We start from the raw sequence: 17,387 nt of genomic DNA on the forward strand, positions 1-17,387 counted from the left end.
TTTTCTCTATAAAAAAAATACATTTTTCTATTTATTACAGCCAATGGTTAATTAACCCATCAAGATGCATCACAGTTAATAGAAAGTATTGATCCCAGATTACCAGGGAAGCTAACAATGGCATACTGTCTGTTATTCTCCTCCTCAAAGGCCAGTTAACTAACTAGTCCCTGTCAAACGTGCTTGACTATAGAATGTGAATAGTTTGCTTTCCCTCTATTTAATTTAATAAGCACTGGTTTTATAGCTTATTTGTTTCCATTGTTAAAACAAAAATGCATCAAGTACACCATGGCTGATGAGCAGCATTGAAACATGGTGTCTGCTGAACATATTCACGCCATACAGATGAATTGAGTCTGTATGAACCTGGTATGGTATTCCCCGTGTCGTATGAGGAAATGTCCAACATCATTAGATATACCTGGTTATCAGAGCAGACACGTGTTTTAGAAACGGAGTTTCCATTACTGAAATGTGGCGCGTTCCGAACCATCCCAGATGCAGTGTTAAGAGGGTTAAATGTATTTGTGAAGTAAAAATGAACAGCTTTTTCTACCCTTCATATACAACCGAATCTTCCTAAAGCAGATTTTAATAAAATATTACAATGAAAGTGTACAGACTTTAATCTTTAAAACTCTTGAACAACATTGGAGTTAAGTGATTCAGGATGTCCACAGAAACAATAGCAGCAAACATTGATTGTGAATGTCTTGACATTTGTGTTGAATCATTGTCGGACTTAATATGATTGCATGGCACAGTGTACAAGAGATCAAGCACCATAGTACGTGTAGTAGAGAGTTCAAGTGTAAATGTAGCAGGTGACACTGTCACAGTGACAGTCACTGTCATCTACTATGATCACATTTCTTCATCAGCGGTTGAAGATGGCGTCCTGTGAGTCTGTTGTACTCACTTAGAATGTAGTTTTCCCTTTGCAGCATCTGCAAGAAAATACATTTAAATACATTAATAAACTGTGGAATCTCTTTCCCAAACTGTTCTTATAACTATTAATATATAATATGTTAGATTGGAGCTATTCAGTAAAAAACTAAACAAACGGGTTATAAACCAGTGATAGTTATTTGGATATTAATAGCAATATGGAATCAATGGCTTGATATAACATTGTGGCAGTTATAATTTTCTGAAACTGAACAATCAAAGACATAATATTATTGTACATTGAAGCTAATCTATACAAACCTCAGTCCATTCTTCCTCTGTCTCATGCCTGTAGCCCAGCAGGTGACAGATCCCATGTGCAGTGACCACCTGAATCAGGATCCAGAGAATGTTGCACTTAATCAACAGCAGCTCATGCCTTTACTGTACTCACCGTTGAGGAAGGGGAATGGCTGGGACAGTGTTTTAGACTCGGGCTTCTAATACATATAATTATATTATCATTGTAAAACAAATCCTGAGTTGTTGTAGTCACAGGTGCACTTGAACAGTGCCATTATGCATCTACTCACTGTGAGAGCATCATGCAGATCAAAAGATTCTTCCTGACATTGTTTCATCACGAACTCGACCCCCAAGAAAATGTCCCCGAGATTCAGCTCATCCCTGTAAAGAGGGCAAGGCAGCTTCCCAGGTCTCAAGTCCTATGCACATACAAGGATTTCACGTCAATGAGCACTTTGTGAAAGTAGGTGGAAGTGTCATGTTTATACACACTCGTGTATTACCTCGTGGAAGGGGAACGAGAGGACATCTGTCGGGAAATTCTTCTTCCTGTAGGTGTTATTAATTTGTTGGATCCTGTGGTTATCCACACAAACGATGCCCACGTCAAATTTCTGGACGCCCAGAATGTGTCTCAAAGTGTCAACATCCTTGCGAAGCCTGGCACGGCGAAGACGCACCACCTTTTGGAGATTTCGAAGTACTACTCCCATTTTAAAAATAAACAGACCAAACAAATATTTAAAAAATCTGAGGCATATATGTACATTAAAAAAAACCAATTCCCTCCGTCAGCAGTAAGTTTTAATTACAATACTACAGCGGTCTGTTTACGAGAATGTATGGTTAGCTTAGCGTTAGCAGTGACCTATGCTGAGCCATTCAGAGTAGACTGAAATACAAGGTGACACGCCGCAGCAGTATCAACATACAATTTCTCCTGGTTGACTGTCTGTGATAATTCAGTCGAGAGAAGTAAAGCATTTTCTATTATTCAAAGAAACACCTCACTTTCTCGGTTTAAAACCTTTACGAGGAGAGACACGACCGCAACATTGGTACTCGCGGAACTCAATTCAGAAGTCATAGCGGACGATAAGAGCTGTCGGACCACCGGATGTGGTGAAATGTTTTCGAAATTCGGCATGAAGAACAACAGAGCAACATAAAAGGTAAAATATGTCCTATATGCGTCTAATAATAAGTCGTTCGTAAAAGATTATTTATGTTGCTTTACAAAGTTGTGTAATTTAACAGCTAAGTTCACTCTTTGCGGGAACGATATTGATAGAAGCCGAGCCACGCATTTGTACTTATTACCCCTGTTTTTGAAGTGTATATTGACTTATGTGATTCGATGTTACACCTAAATGTACATTTGTGATGTACGCTGTGTAAAATTTGCTATTATAAATTAATTCATTTATTTACTACTTAGGCTACCCACTCACCACTTACCTTGGGAGAGAGTGAAAGTGTTACAGATCTGTCTGCATGAATGTGTAGACGAGACACCTTCACTGGGTGAGTAACCATCGGCTGATATTTGCGGCATGAATCCACCCAATCCGTTCGGCAGACCACAAGGTGGGGCTTTCCAAGCCCCAAGCAACACCATGAAGACTGGCTTGTTCCAGAAATTTGGACAACAAAGTTCCAACAACCAGCCTCAGACGATGGAAGTTCTTCAACCCTCAGCGTTTGGACAGCCACCTGGATTAATCCAGCCCTCAGCTCATGGAAATACCATGTTTGGACAGGCCCCTGTTTTTGGACAGCCGTCTGCACAGCAAGCTCCAGCGTTTGGGCAGCCATCAGTGGCAACAAGTAACTCAGGCTTTGGTACTGGCACAGCACCAGCTTTTGGACAGACTAGTGGACTGAACCAGGCCTCAGTCTTTGGGCAGCCTGCATTTGGGCAGGCATCGGGATTTAGTCAGCAGGCTCCAGGATTTGGACAGACCCAGATGACCTCTGGGCCCACCACTACCGTAGGACAATCTCAGCCACCTGGGTTTGGACAGTCTGCATTTGGGCAGTCTGCATTTGGACAACCAGCATCTACCAGTGTCACTAGTGTATTTGGCATAGGTAACAGTGTGACGCAGAACAAACCCTTAGGACCATCCAAATTCAGTTTTAAACCAGCCACTGAGGCACTTTTCAAACCCATCTTCAGTGCCAGCCCTGAGCCTACTAACCCTCAAACTACAACCATGTCCAGCTTACCTTTTGGGAGCAGTGGGAACCAGACAACCTCTAACAGCAGCACCACCACAGGCTTTTCTCAGTTGACAAGTGCTAATTCTGGGCCAACAGGCTTTAGCTTCTCACTGCCAGCTGCAGCTGCCTCTATCTCTACTCAAAACAACCCACTAACAACTAGTAATAGTGGCGGTCCTACAAAACATTTGCAGTTTACTTTTTCCCAGCCAGCTCCTCCTTCTAGCTCGAGCACCACAAATGCATCCACCGCCCAGCCCTCTACTCCATCTTCATTTAGTTTTTCAATCAAGCCCCCTCAGACCCAGACACCACTTTTTGAAGGCACCAATTTTGGTCAGCACTCATCTTTTGGTGACAACAAAGGTCAAACAGAGAGCATTACAGATGAGAAAAGGAGTAATGTTGAAGCCTTAGAGGACACAAATGTATTTGCTAGATTGGGTACTAAGCGTAAGGAGGATCCAGTGGTTCCCAACATCAGCCAAGAGAAGCCTGCCACAGTGGAGGATGTTCTAGCAGAACCAGACTCAGCAAGGCACCCCCCTAAGAGGCCCCTTATGAGGTCCCATGGCCCACCAGGCTTATTTGGAAGGGCGCTAAGTGGTCTTCGTAAAGAAGGTACTAACTTTGGAAGGCGGGAGGCCACAAAGGAGCCTCAGCAGCAGCCACTGAAGTGGGATGAGACTGAGAGGGAAGATGTCCAGGGTCAGGATGATAACATGGCTGCTACACCACCCACTGCACAAACTCTCACCAAAGATGTGCTGGAAAAAGCAGAGGAGTCAGGTAAAATATACAAAGCAAGTCAGACAGCCTCTGTGGTATTTGCATCACTGAGAAAAACTGTTGCATAGTGAAAACCCATTTTAAAATAAATTAACCTTTGATAACTTTTTTGAATTGACTTTCACTGACCTGTTTCCAACAAAGGTCTGTTATTATAAAACAATATACATCTTCAAATTAGATTTTAGAATGTTTTCATTTGTTAATCCTTTGTTGGTGATATAAAACAAAAGGCATTTTATAACGAAACCCAGTTAGAAATCTCCATTTGTTGACTCTGAATTATATATCCGTAGGCTAATCCAGTTGTCTTCCTGTTACTTATTTTTGTCCATATTCAGCAAAAACCACCAACCCGGAGCTTCTAAGTTTTACCCCGATGAAACGTGGGCTACGCAGCGAGAGCTCAGAGAGCCTCAGTGGTGGGTCTTCCATAGACTGCACTGTCCTCCATTGTCGGAATATCCCACCGAAACTCAACAGAAAGAACATTATCGAGAAGCACTTTGCTCGTTTTGGCAAAGTCACAAAAGTGATTTGCCGCCCTGCAAAGAACTTTGCCTTCATATACTTTGATGATCATGTGAGTTAAATTCCATCTACATACTGTCATTGTTCCATTGTACCAGACCTCAAATCTCAACAACATTTTAAAGTAACTTATGTGTGAGTTTTGTTTAGTACCATGTTTACTACACTATATTTACTACACTTACAGTAGCTGTGGCTTTATTGCTTTTTTGGATTGAACAAGCCTTAAAAAACTAATGATAATTAGTTTGATACATAAAATGTTGAAAAAAGTGTTTCTCAAACCTCTAAACAACAATGATCTCAAATGTATTGATTTAGCCACAAATAAAATATTTCTTTGTTAGAATTAGCACAGAAGCCAGAAAATATCACATTTAAGAAGTTTAAAGATCAGATAACTTTTTAAATTAAAAAATAACTCAACCCTACTAAATGATTATTGAAATAGTGGACTAATGGACTCATTTAATATTAACCCTACTCACTAAGTCTGCCACACATGCTGGTCTGTATATCTCACTTTGTTTTGGTTTTCTTTCAGGCATCAGCAGCACAGGCCAAGAAGAAAGGCAAAGTCCTTCATCAACATGAACTCATTCTGTTGTGGCAAAGAAAGAAGCAGAGTAAATACAGCATATTTTTATGAAAGCTCAATTAACCTATATTTTATTGCCAGCACCCAACAGTCACTGTTCGGTTGGATCAATGTTATTGTTAACTTCATATCACATTGAATTCTTTGCTGCAATTATAAGATCCTTATTTTTATTGTTTTATTGCAACAGGTCCAGCAGAGAAAGAGAGCAGATCTGCAGTAGGAAAAGAAGAATTAGGAGAAAGCTCAGAGGACACACAGTCCAGCGCTACATCCTCCCTATTCAGAAGAGCTCAACTCAGAGCTTCCGAAGGCACCAGCACCATGAACTTTAGGAGCAGGTATCACATTCTCATGTACTTGATCAGAACCAGGCAACACCTGCAAAATAGTGAAAAAGTATCTGTAGTGCTGTGATTTTTCTCACACATCCACTAATGTGTGTCAGCTCTCCAGCAAAGAAGATCACATCAGCCAAGTCTCTGCAGTTCAACACTGAACCACAGAAAGAGAGTGCCACAGAGCCACAGAGCTCAGAGCGCACAGTCTCCTCCTCCCTCCTCCACCTGATTGGCCAGGTGGCAGAGACCACAGAGGACAAGTATCGTCTGCTGGAGCAGAGGGATAAGGAACTACGTCAAGGTGAAGCTTTGTTTCAAATTCATCTATACAGCGCAGTTTACCTCCATAGTTCAGTTTGAAATTGCAAACCCTGATCTGGCTTGTGTTTCGACTGCTGGGTGTATTGGCTGGATGGCAATCGCTACATCAGCTATGTAAATGAATGTGACATCATACCGGCACAACACATTGTAGCCTGCCAAATAACTGAATACAGTGTGTCTAGCTCCTAGCAGATCTGTGTTTTTGGTAAGGAAATGCAAATTATTGCTTATTGTATGGAAATGAACCGAATTGTATTGCTGGGTGGAAATGTGGCATTTTGCGACTGTTACATTTACAAGGTTCAAAAAAATGCAAAAATAAATTTGTGTGTATAATATGTCTGCACAGGTCGGCCCAAACGCACAGACCTGAATCTGTCGAAGGCATTTGTGGGGACGTGTCCCGACATGTGTCCAGAGAAGGAGAGGTACATGAGAGAGACACGGAACCAGCTCAGCATATTCGAGGTCATCCCAACCACAGAGATGGTAATTAAAATGATATTTCGCTCACCGTGCTCCCTTTTATACAAAGGAAGGCAAAATGAAGAAGCACCAAGAGAAGTGAATTTACTTATTGTTACCCCCCCTTGTCACATACTAGGTGGATCACACAGCAGCCATCAAGGAGTACAGTCGCTCCTCAGCAGATAAGGAGGATCCTCTGCCCAATGAATTGCGCCCCCTGCCTGTGCTCGGCATGACCATGGACTATCTGGTGACTCAGATCATGGACCAGGGCCATGACAACTACCGCGACTGGTATGACTTTGTCTGGAACAGAACCCGTGGCATCCGCAAGGTACGGCCCTGATTTACTGCTCTCTTCAAATATTCACTGTAATTACACATTATATTACATTTTCATGTATTTTTACTCCAAACTTTCCATTTGAAGGAGCAAACAAATGTCTTTCACATTGAAAAGTAGCAGGCAAATATTATATTATGCAGGTTTCATTGGATTTTTTTTAGCATAACTAATACTAGTCTAAATAAAAATAACAAACAGTATTTTATATTTTATTCTCAACTTCACAAAATGATGGTGAATTGAATTGAAAATTGTGGAAGTACTAAATAAGAACCACCCAGTTATTTGTAGTGTGTGTTTTTTTTGCTCATTTAATTGTAATGTTTTAAATATTGTATGGGTTTATATAATCTCACATGCAACCAAACCTTTGTTCAAGTACACGTCTTGAGTCAAGTTTAACAAGTAAGGATGTGTTGCATACTGATCCATTCCGCTGTCACATCCACAGGACATTACCCAGCAGCACCTGTGCTGCCCACATACGGTGTCGCTGATCGAGAAGTGCACACGCTTCCACGTACACTGTGCCCACCACCTCTGCGAGCAGCACATGTCATCGTTTGACCCCAAGATCAACAACGAGAACATGACAAAGTGTCTGCAGAGTCTCAAAGAAATGTACCAGGACTTGGCTATGCGTCAAATTTACTGCTCCCAGGAGGCAGAGTTCCGCCAGTACAGCGTTCTGCTCAGGCTCAATGACGGGGACATCCTGCGGTCAGTCCTGGAAACAGACACACGTTTATTAAATAACTGTTCTGAATTGAAATAACTGTAATTAACCTTATTCTCTACCCCAACTTAAACTTCCCTCGCTCTTTATGCACATACAGTGAGGTGCAACAATTCCGTGATGAAGTGCGTAACTCGTCGGAGGTGAAGTTTGCTGTTCAGGCGTTCACTGCCGTCAACAGCAACAACTTTGTGCGCTTCTTCAAGCTGGTGAAAGGAGCCTCCTACCTCGCCAGCTGCCTCCTACACAGATACTTCAATCAGGTCATTGACTTTATTCGTTTACTGATAAATGACGCTTTTGTCAGTTTCTTTCCAATATAGTAAATTGTTGCTGGTGGTGAAGTAACAATTGTCCCACCTAGGGACCTAAATGCAGAGAGCAGCTGTCGTGGAACAGCCAGTAGGAGGGCACAATCTCAATCTGAACTGCACTGTGATTGGTCAAAGCCTCCTATGATTCAGCAGATTTAGATATAAAGCCGCCATGATGGCTTATTCATCAATAAAGTACAACAATCCTGATTGCTATACATTTAAGATTGTATACATTTTTAATGTATCACTGTATTTAAAAGATTGAGAGTTCTCTGTTAACAAAAGCCACATTTAAGGAGCTAAACTAATAATCAGTTATCATAAAGTTGCATTTTAATTTTCTATAACGAAGTAGTTGACTCATCCTTGCAGCACTATCAGAGGTGGATTGTCAGAATGTCATACCACTGAAACATAGCAGAGTTTACTTAAGTAATAGGTGTGTGGAGATGTCACAATGTTTCCGTTCTCTACACTCTTCTTACTTTCTTTTGTGCGTGTGCAGGTCAGAGCGAAGGCCTTACAGATCCTGAACATCGCTCACACTGTGGGTCCACGGTCGACTGCATTTCCAGTCGAGGACATAACTCGGATGTTAATGTTCCGCAGCACCGCTGAAGCAGCTGACTTCATTCAGCAGTATGGCCTGAACGTCAATGAAGAGTAAGTGTCAAGCCATTTCTTTTAACCATTTTTTAAATTATTTTTATTTATTTTAAGACGAATACCTGACATTCGCTCCTTCATACTAAAGCTGCTTTCAGCATCGCGTCACAAAAGGCCACATTGTGGCATCATTTGCTCTTCTGCATTTTCCACTGAACTGCATTTCGTAGTGGAAGGCATCTACAGACAGTGGCGGCTTTTATGCACCAATGGCTGGACATGTACCAGGGATTTCATGAGCGGCTGTGTGTGAGAATGAAAGTGTCTGCAAAACCCTCAGTACGGACACTCTCCAGTAATTGTCCTGTTTGCTTCCTGCTATATTATCTGGTTAATATCTAAGTGAGCTCATGTGAGAACACAGCAGGAGAAACTCTGGATTCTGGTGATGCTCAAGCCAGCCTCCACCCCTCACCTGGTTACTCTAGAGATGGTCTTGCTTTTGTGAATGTGTTTTGGCCCAGATACACTCGCTGTGTTCTTCATACTGTATGTGACCAGCAAAGATCCAATACTTACTCTCTTAGTATATTCTGTTCACACAGTATTGTCGAGCTGAGTCGCACGGCATATCAGGAGCCAGAGCTGCCGCTGTCCCAGAAAAAGTCTGAGGTCATCCTCGCAAAGAAAACCATGTTGATTGGTGAGGTGGTGAATGGAGGCCCGCTCCCTAACCCTCCCCAGCACGCCCCCATCTGCAGCTTTGACACACAGAACAAGTACCTTGGAGAATTGACTTTGGCTGAGCCCACTACAAGCCAGTTTAAAGGTACTCATGTCTATTTCACACATCCTACTCCTCGTAAAATATTTCAGTAGCATCCTCTTGAAATTCGTATTGAGGAAACAAAAACATAATCTTATCACCTGACTGTACAGATTCAGATTGATTAATTTTTTTCCTCATTGTCTCAGCTTTGCCTGCTATGGTGGATGTGAAGGCATCACCCAGCTACCCAGAGACATTGCCACAAGTTACATCACTTCTCGACACCCGCTCTGACTTTGGGCTCCCTCCGGCTGTTCCAGATGCGCCGGCTGAATCACATTACATCTCGTCCCACACGGCCGACGCCCCGCAGTTCTTCCAGCCAATACATCAACCTCAGCCTGTGAAGTCACCCTCTCCCCCTCCTCTTCCTCCTCCTCCAGTGTATAGTGACGAGGTGAGATCTCTCTTATTTTCATTTTTATTTAATTTTACACTGAGCCTTACCTACGTCGGGAGGAGGATTTCCTCTCTGACAACCCAGGCAGATTGGCTCAGACAAGCAGTGTGTTTAGGGGGACACTCTTGGCGGAGCACAGCATGTTTTCGATATCAGATGATGGCATTTGTGAGAAGCTCAAATCATAATCATGATCGAAATTCGATGTCCTACTGAACATCCAGGTTTATTTTTAGCAGTAGAATCCACTTCTGGAACTGATAATGGACACTTTTTGTATGTTTGTTTTCTTCAGCCATAGAGCAGTTATATTAGGTATCTCGCTTTACTCGCGATGTGTGTTTCTTCTGCCTCGACGGCTGAATCATAATCATAAAATGTGTCACTATGTGCAACAAAAAATACCTGTGTCATGCATTGTGTGAACACATTAGGCAATGGGTTCAATCTAAACAGACATTTGCTTAGATTTACAAGCTGCAAACTACTGATGATGTTGATGTGTACAAAGACCATAAGGATTGTTGAGTCTAAAAATGCTGTGCTATTTCTCTGTTGTCCTTTGTCTGAAGTTTTTTTTTTTTTTTAAGTTGATCGTGGTCTTTTAAATCCCGACATTCTAGCCACCAAATTCTAGTTGCTGATGATATTTTAGGGGTGTGGCTGTAATGATGTGAAAATGCAATATAAACATAGTCTTTCAAATGTATACTGACTTGCTGTGTGTGTGTGTGTGGTACCTGCAGGAAATAAGGGCTGAACTGAATTGTGTGATTGAAGAGGTCGTCGAAGCAGCACTGAGGGAAGTCGCTGATGTTTGTGCCAGCTATGCCAAAACAGCTCTCGCGTAAGTTCACATTATTTATACTCCACTTGAGGTAAATTGGGTTTCTAGTCCTTGGACACCAGCATGCAGACAGGAGCCAGTTATGAAACCACTGGCCTTCTGAACAGTGTATAACCCACTGTACCTCCCAGGCCACATACATTTAATGAGTGCCATGAATACTAAGCCATTTCCTCAAGGTTTCTGAGGAGAATTAAACATTTGTTCTGTTTAATTAACATGTTTTTTTTTTTTGTTTAACTGTTCTGTTTACTGTGGTTCTGCAGGGAGAGCAGTGTGCAGATGGAGTCACTGGTGGGTGAGGTATTGGGACAGATGCTGAAGGAGGTCTCCTCCACCGAGCTCAAGTTAGAACAGGAGCGTGTTGCAGAAGAGAAACGCAAGCGTGAAGAAGCCAGGTTGGTCTGCGAGCACAAACTATCCTCTCTAGGCTCTTTTAGTTTTTCAATCATATGTAGCATTCAGTTTGGCGTGTGACACTCAGAGGAGTGAAAGTATTTATTCACTCATAATTAACCCAGATTTTGTTTTCATCTTGTCGTTACCAGGAGGAGGCAGGAGCATGAGGCTTTCCTGAATCAGTTCAGCGAGTGTCTCCACACAGAGCTCATCCACCAAGTTGTCGACGAGACCATCAAAGAAACCTGCAAATCTGAGATCCAGTAAGGTTTTTTTCCATTTGGTTTGATGTCGGTGTTTGAACTTTTTAATATCAAAAAGGTGCAACAGACTGAGTTTCATAGATGGCATTTTAAATGTATAACACAGATGCAACCACCTGTGTCTGTCAGTTTTCACATGCTTCAAAATGTTCCAATGAATACTGAATTTAAAACGTTTGTTGTTAACCTCATTCCAGGCAAGCAGTGAATGAGAAAGCACAGCGTGTGGCTAAATGCACGGAGCAGGTCTGCAGCCGTCTGGTTGAGGAGACTCTGAATACAGATATTGCTCTGATAGCTGAAGAAATCCTTGATGTCGAGCTGCAAAGAATCCACAAGTACATCAAAATGTAAGAAAATCTGAAAAGTTTTTAAAACAAAACACCACAATGGATCCCAGATAGTTCTTTCTTCTTTCTTGTGCCAGTACCAAACAGTCCCCCTCTCTATCATGTACCACCAGGTGGCGTGACGTGGTAGCAGTCCGTCGGCAACTGAAGAGACAGATGAGAGGTTTCCCCGCAGCTCCGTGCTGTGTGGACCCAAGATTCAAACTCAAGGCTCTGGCTCCCAGTGCCCCTGTACAGCCCTCCATAGCAGATCTGGCTCACGGTGTGGTCAACCTGGGCAATGCCGGCACCTTAGCCCTGTCTAGCACCAGGTAATTTCATCTACAGTTTATAGACTATATTTTTTCAGATGGGTCTCTGGATGAAGGTTAATGAAACATACAATTATTGGATACGTCATTTATAGCACATAATGTATGATTCCACTATATTTGAGTTGAATGTCAGTTTATGCTCTTGTATGTATCATGTCAAGGTTATTAAAAATGAGGCAAGAAGCAATCCACCAGATGAGAGTCCACTACTTTCATCAGCTGCTGCTTGAGTAAGTACCGAGTTTATAAGTTTGTCTATTGTCTGTGGTTCATGTCACAAAGCAGCATGTTGACCTCTCTTTTTTTTTTTTTTCTCTCAGTGAAATGGTGTGGGCTCCGCTCGACCTGCCAGCACTGGTGGCAGAGAACATCCCTGACCCGCCTGTCCGAGTCTTCTGGAAGCTCGCTCTCCTGTTACCCAGCAACCACGAGAGTGAAGCCAGCCTGGCCGACGGGTAAGTCGCTGCACTGCAGCTGAGACAGTAGCTATGGTGGATGCATATTATTTAAATGGATAGTGGAGTTGTAAGAGGTATTGATATATTATTAACTCTGATGCCATTGAGCAGGTTTTAGCTGTATGACAATAGCCTCACCCAAAAAAGAATCTACACCTGATTAAATGTACTATATCTTGGTGAAAAAAACATGGTTAATTTCCCACACCAAACTTCATAAAGACATTCTGGGATTTCACAAAATGGCAGTTTGTAATCCTTTGCTGCCTCCTTTAGGAAGTTCAAATATGTGATCTTGTGACTTTGGTATTTGAAGTCCTTTGTTTGAAATTATATGAGTTGCATAAACTTTCCAAACGATACAGCAGTAAATGAGCAGCTCCTTTTGTCCCTCAAGCTAAAAAAGCCAGTTTCATCCATGGGCTTTGGTGCAGGAGAGTGAACAGTTTACAAACTATAGTTTCAAGCCCGAAACGGCCGTTAAAACCTAAAAAACCCGAGCTTTTCCTTTCTAATATTTAATTACATTAATTGGTGATGATGGCACTGGTGTGCAATCTTCACCAAACCTTTCATCAAATTTGTCCTCTCTCGTCTTTTGCTTTAGGATTCTGTCGGACTGGCTGGAGGTGAAACTCGGTGGCGAGGGGTCAGAGGTCAGGAAGCAGCAGCCAGACGGCACACTGCAGACGCTGTGCGTCACCAACACTCTGCAGGAGAAAGAACAACACACGCACATAGTCCATGTCAGCGTCAAGGTACGGATGACTGGAGTAAAGCGGAGAAAAGAGTTGAATGTTTGTTGAATATACACACGATCTCGGCTGAAACGGTAGATGCACACAACCACATAAAATAACCATCTGCATCCAGCTGTTTGCGTAGTTTATTAAGTTACTATTAAGAGCCAGAAAAGCGAACTTTTGGTGGCCAAAGGTCACAGAGGCCTCAAAACTTTGTCGTCCTCAACAACCGTGTTTTGTATGAGCTTGGAAAAATGTTGCCTTGTTTTCCATTGTTTTATTTTCTTATGTGCACTTGAATGTTGTTGATGACTGCCTCTGATCAGTTGTGTTTGTCACCTTGATGGATGAATTATTTCCTCCGCGGCTGCACTGTGTAACATGGATTTCTCTTATTGACCACATCATTTGTTGTGTGTCAGGCGTGCCGAGGTCCACTGACTGAAGACAGTCTGTCCAAAATGGAGGAAATTGATGAGCTCACTGGGACAGGAGCTCTGATCATGTTGCTCCCCACCATGCCGTTCATGCATCCAGGCCGTGATGAGCAGGACGTTCCTCTGCTGTCGGCCTTGCTTCAGCTCAAACAGCTGCAGCAGGCCAGCAGCTGGCACTGCCCTCTGCCTCTGGTCATTCTGGTTCCAGGGCCTGATGGTGGTGCTGATGATGAACAGAAACTTGGAGAAGGTAATCAAACTTAAAAGGATATAGTGGCTGTCTTTCGATTATGTGATTCAGTTTTAATAATTTTTTTTTAAAAAAAGACAAGTAATTGGTACATGCTTTGAATGTCTCTTCTCACGGTGTCTTGTCTCATAGCCCTGATGCTGCACACACTGGTCCAGGAAGGTCTGATATCAGAGTTCATGTTCTTCTTCATACCAGAGACCACAAGTGACATCCAAGGATCTAAACAGGTACTGCACATGTGGGCTAGAATATAAAAAGGGATTGTGAAGTTTTTAGTGTTGTTACACTATTAGCCCTGCCAACAAGGTTATGTTTTTGGCCATGTTTGTCTGTCTCAAAAAGTGTAAGAAGGATTTGGACTAGGAATGTATTCAATGGTCCAAGGAATTGGGTTTTGGGGGAGTGACACTGTGGGAAACTGAGAGGCCATGGCGGAAGTTTACAAATCCTCCTGACATTGATAATCATCAATAAATTAAGTTGTCTGGAAAAGAAAATCAGGTGTCTGCAGCCCTCACAATATTGTGAAACATTTGGACCGAAAAGATTGATTCCCTGCCGTATCTGTCAGTGAAGAGGATTTTATCAAATTACGTTAAAAAAGTCTCACTTTAACATTCTCCATCCCTTCTGCCACCTTTCCTCCTGTGTGTCTAGCTAAGCTCTGCCATGTGTTGGCTGCTTGCTCGTGCCCCTCCATCCTTCCCACTCGCCTGTAGGTCCCTGGTGGAACTTGTCGAGGCCAGTTTGAGTCGAGAGTTCAATTCCAGGGTGCACAGCCACCAGCAGGAACGAGCCACCGCACATCTTCCCCCACAGGATCCCGCACCCATCATCCAGCTGTACAATGCAGTCCTTGTTCACATTGCCGACGTGGTGTCTTCCGAGGACCTCTGCAAAATCTCATGGCCGCCAGGCGAGTTCAGCCTCCCCGAGAATCGGCACTTTGTTCCTCATCTGGGCTTTAACTCACCTCGGCACCTTGCCTGGCTACAGAAAGCCATCCTCAGTCTGCAGCTGCCACAGTGGGTGCAGCTTTCTTCTATAGGTCAGTGACAGCGACGACATAATTATTTCACGTTTTGTTGTGGGGAGGCTATTTTCACAGTAAAGCATCTTCAAATAAAAGTGTAAATACAAAATAATCGTTCTTTCTCCTCACCTCTCCTGATTATTATCTCGCCCTCTGTCTAGACTCTTGGTCTGAACTCCGTGCCTCCATCTATCACTACGCTGCTCAGATCCCAGTCTCGCCTCACAGTCAGCCTCTTCTAATGTCACGCCTGGAAAACCTTCTGCAAAAGGTCAGGCTCAAGTGTCACTGGGCCAAAACCCCCGGATCTGCCGTCACCATGAGAAGCTGGGACAGTGGGGATGATGGTGTTTTTCCAGCCTACGTTCAGATCCCCTGGGAAGACATACTGGTGATTTGCATCGATCACAAACTGAAAGACTGGCAGATTCCTGGGCCACCTGTTTGTAAAGGTAGGTCCTAAATCAGGAAGCAACTCATATTTCCCACCTGTACCTACACATGGTGTATAATTTTCATTATAGTATATGACTGATTGTTTTTTTTTGTTGCTGAAGACGCTGTGACAGAGGATGGAGAGATCCTGGTTTACTTCCCCACAGAAGCACTGAATGCTTTCCAGCCACCTGGCGAATGGACCAAGGCCACCAGGCGAACACACAGAGAGAAGAAGCAGCAGGAGGAGGAGAACGGGTACTGAAATCATTGCTGCAACCTTTATGTTTTTAATGTAGTTGTTATCACGTCACTGATGTCTGTTTATATGGACATTAACAGCTCCTCCCACTGCTTCCTGTGGTGGCTAACCTCAGTTTTAACAGGCAAGGTCACTCGCCACTATTGGGCAGTTATTGCACAGAAGGTAGTAGAAGGTATTAAGGATTAACACACCCAGTGTTTACTAAGGTCAAAATAAAGCTGCATATTGCATCTGCTTTGTTTGCTCAGTAATGTCAGAAGATGTCATAAGTAAGTTGCCGTAACTGCCACTAAAAATAACTTGATTTAATAAATTAGGCAGGTATTTGGAGGGCTGTGTATGTGGAGGAAAAATTAAGTGTGTACCTTGTTGTGATTTTTGTTGATGATGTTTATTATTCTGGCTCTCTCTGGTCTTGGTGAACAGACCTGATGATATACAGCTGTACTTAATTGCAGGAAAAAGCAATACAGAAACAGAGCTCTTGCCTTTCTAGCTTTACATTTTCTGTTACCCGTTGAGCGTTTCTTTGCTTTGTCCCCGTTGTTAACCATCTCCTTCCTCTTCTGTCTTCAGAGCATGTGCAGCCGCCTGCATCACACCCAGCAGTCAGTCCCTCAGACAGAGGCTGTTCCACAATGTGGTAGAGACACCCGAGTCCTTGGCTGCCCCGATGGACGTCTCACACACTCCCACGGCACAAGAACGGATGACCCACAAACTCCTCCAGAGCATAGAGGACGAGAAGGCTGAAAGCAAAAGGTATAGCAGCAACAATTTGACCAGTTTAATAATATAACTTTGAATGTTTCACTTCACTGTGAGGAAATTATTCACTTGAATTTGTTATTACTTTATGCTTGCAACAAGTGTCATTTGTTTATATCTTTGCACATATTCTACGGATACTTTTCAATAACATGTTTGTGGCATGTATCAAACACGCACATCTACAGGAGCACGGAGCAGCTTCAGCGTTGGCTCTATGGTGACACCTTGGACCACTTATCCACACCACTCTTCCTTCCGTCCTCCACCCTGTTGTCCATGCCCACAACCATAACTCGCAAGACTAGAGATGGCGGTCTTACACAGGTACGGTATCACTCCACCACCTGTGACTCTGGGTCTTGAGCCACCTTCTTTTTTCATACTTTTTACTAAGTTTGCAATAGAATTTTATTCAAAGAGAAAAAGCATGATTCCCAAATGTTTGACATGAAACGACAACCTTCCTTCCTTCAGAAGTCTGATAATCGGACGCAGAGAGCAGAGCGGCCCATAAAGGCATCGTTTGAATGGCGACTTAAGGAACTGGAGCGGCAGATTTTGGCGAGCCAAGAGGAAGAGCTTGCCTGCAGCCTGGAGCTGAGCGGTCTGCTCAACATTGTTGATGACTGACCAACAAGTGATGCTCTGGCTTTCCAGTTACATATTTACCAATGTTTGATTAAGTGAGGCAAAATGAGTTTTTTGTCTCTGAGAGACTACATCGAACTTTTAAGTCTGTTTCATCAGAATGTTTTATTTTATTTTTTTATAGGTATGAGTGTTTTTTTTTAATTATAGAGAAAACAAACCAAGATGATTAGTTCTTGGTTTATGTTGTACCATTTATTTAGCAGAGTTTTAAAAATGTGTTCAAGTACAAATACAGCATCTATTTGATGCTGATTCTGAATGATGTGTGAAAAATATTTTTTTGTGTGTCTTTAACAAGCTTGATTACTTTATAGTGAATGGCTTGAGCTTGTGTCTTTGTACTGTTTAGTTGTGACATTTTCTATTAAATATTACATTTACAAAACTTGTGAATCCCCCACTCCGCTTATCATTGAAATGCTCTCATTGGCTCATCGTGGTCTGTGTGCGCGAGCACTTG

General features: G+C 42.7%; 2 protein-coding genes across 3 annotated transcripts; one reads left to right on the forward strand and one right to left on the reverse strand.

Annotated features, from left to right (window-relative positions):
• Positions 1 to 611: 611 nt before the first annotated feature.
• ybey (ybeY metalloendoribonuclease) lies at positions 612 to 2,348 on the reverse strand. 2 transcript variants are annotated; one of them, XM_058623110.1, is made up of 5 exons: positions 2,212 to 2,348; positions 1,704 to 1,903; positions 1,488 to 1,619; positions 1,216 to 1,284; positions 612 to 950 (listed from the first exon to the last, which is right to left on the reverse strand). In XM_058623110.1, the coding sequence occupies exons 1-5, from the start codon at positions 2,345 to 2,347 to the stop codon at positions 855 to 857; spliced, it is 633 nt and encodes a 210-aa protein (XP_058479093.1). In that variant the 5' UTR covers position 2,348; the 3' UTR covers positions 612 to 854. The 2 variants fall into 2 exon arrangements, with proteins under 2 accessions (XP_058479093.1, XP_058479094.1); XM_058623111.1 differs by lacking the exon at positions 2,212 to 2,348 and having other exon boundaries at positions 1,704 to 1,913.
• Positions 2,238 to 17,306, forward strand: mcm3ap (minichromosome maintenance complex component 3 associated protein). Its single transcript, XM_058623104.1, has 29 exons — positions 2,238 to 2,372; positions 2,639 to 4,212; positions 4,554 to 4,795; positions 5,288 to 5,369; positions 5,532 to 5,682; positions 5,790 to 5,983; positions 6,356 to 6,495; positions 6,611 to 6,808; positions 7,272 to 7,540; positions 7,657 to 7,819; positions 8,379 to 8,536; positions 9,085 to 9,308; positions 9,455 to 9,705; positions 10,455 to 10,555; positions 10,822 to 10,953; positions 11,104 to 11,217; positions 11,415 to 11,567; positions 11,681 to 11,878; positions 12,043 to 12,111; positions 12,202 to 12,336; positions 12,947 to 13,097; positions 13,505 to 13,769; positions 13,902 to 13,999; positions 14,430 to 14,820; positions 14,967 to 15,257; positions 15,363 to 15,498; positions 16,082 to 16,267; positions 16,462 to 16,600; positions 16,751 to 17,306. Exons 2-29 carry the CDS (start codon positions 2,754 to 2,756, stop codon positions 16,904 to 16,906), a joined length of 6,246 nt encoding a protein of 2,081 aa, XP_058479087.1. The 5' UTR covers positions 2,238 to 2,372; positions 2,639 to 2,753; the 3' UTR covers positions 16,907 to 17,306.
• The last annotated feature ends 81 nt before the right edge of the window (positions 17,307 to 17,387 follow it).

The sequence above is a fragment of the Solea solea genome, chromosome 2, assembly GCF_958295425.1.
Source record: "Solea solea chromosome 2, fSolSol10.1, whole genome shotgun sequence".
Lineage (NCBI taxonomy): Eukaryota > Metazoa > Chordata > Actinopteri > Pleuronectiformes > Soleidae > Solea > Solea solea.

Bases quoted from the DNA above. Each gene is read 5' to 3' on its own strand.
- mcm3ap (XM_058623104.1), top strand. From the start codon at position 2,754: ATGAATCCACCCAATCCGTTCGGCAGACCACAAGGTGGGGCTTTCCAA. The intron at 5,683-5,789 runs GTATCACATTCT...AATGTGTGTCAG, and splicing joins ACCATGAACTTTAGGAGCAG to CTCTCCAGCAAAGAAGATCA. The intron at 8,537-9,084 runs GTAAGTGTCAAG...CTGTTCACACAG, and splicing joins GGCCTGAACGTCAATGAAGA to TATTGTCGAGCTGAGTCGCA.
- ybey (XM_058623110.1), bottom strand. From the start codon at position 2,347: ATGCCGAATTTCGAAAACATTTCACCACATCCGGTGGTCCGACAGCTC. The intron at 1,620-1,703 runs GTAATACACGAG...GTATGTGCATAG, and splicing joins TCTCGTTCCCCTTCCACGAG to GACTTGAGACCTGGGAAGCT. The intron at 1,285-1,487 runs GTGAGTAGATGC...ATCCTGATTCAG, and splicing joins ATCTGCATGATGCTCTCACA to GTGGTCACTGCACATGGGAT.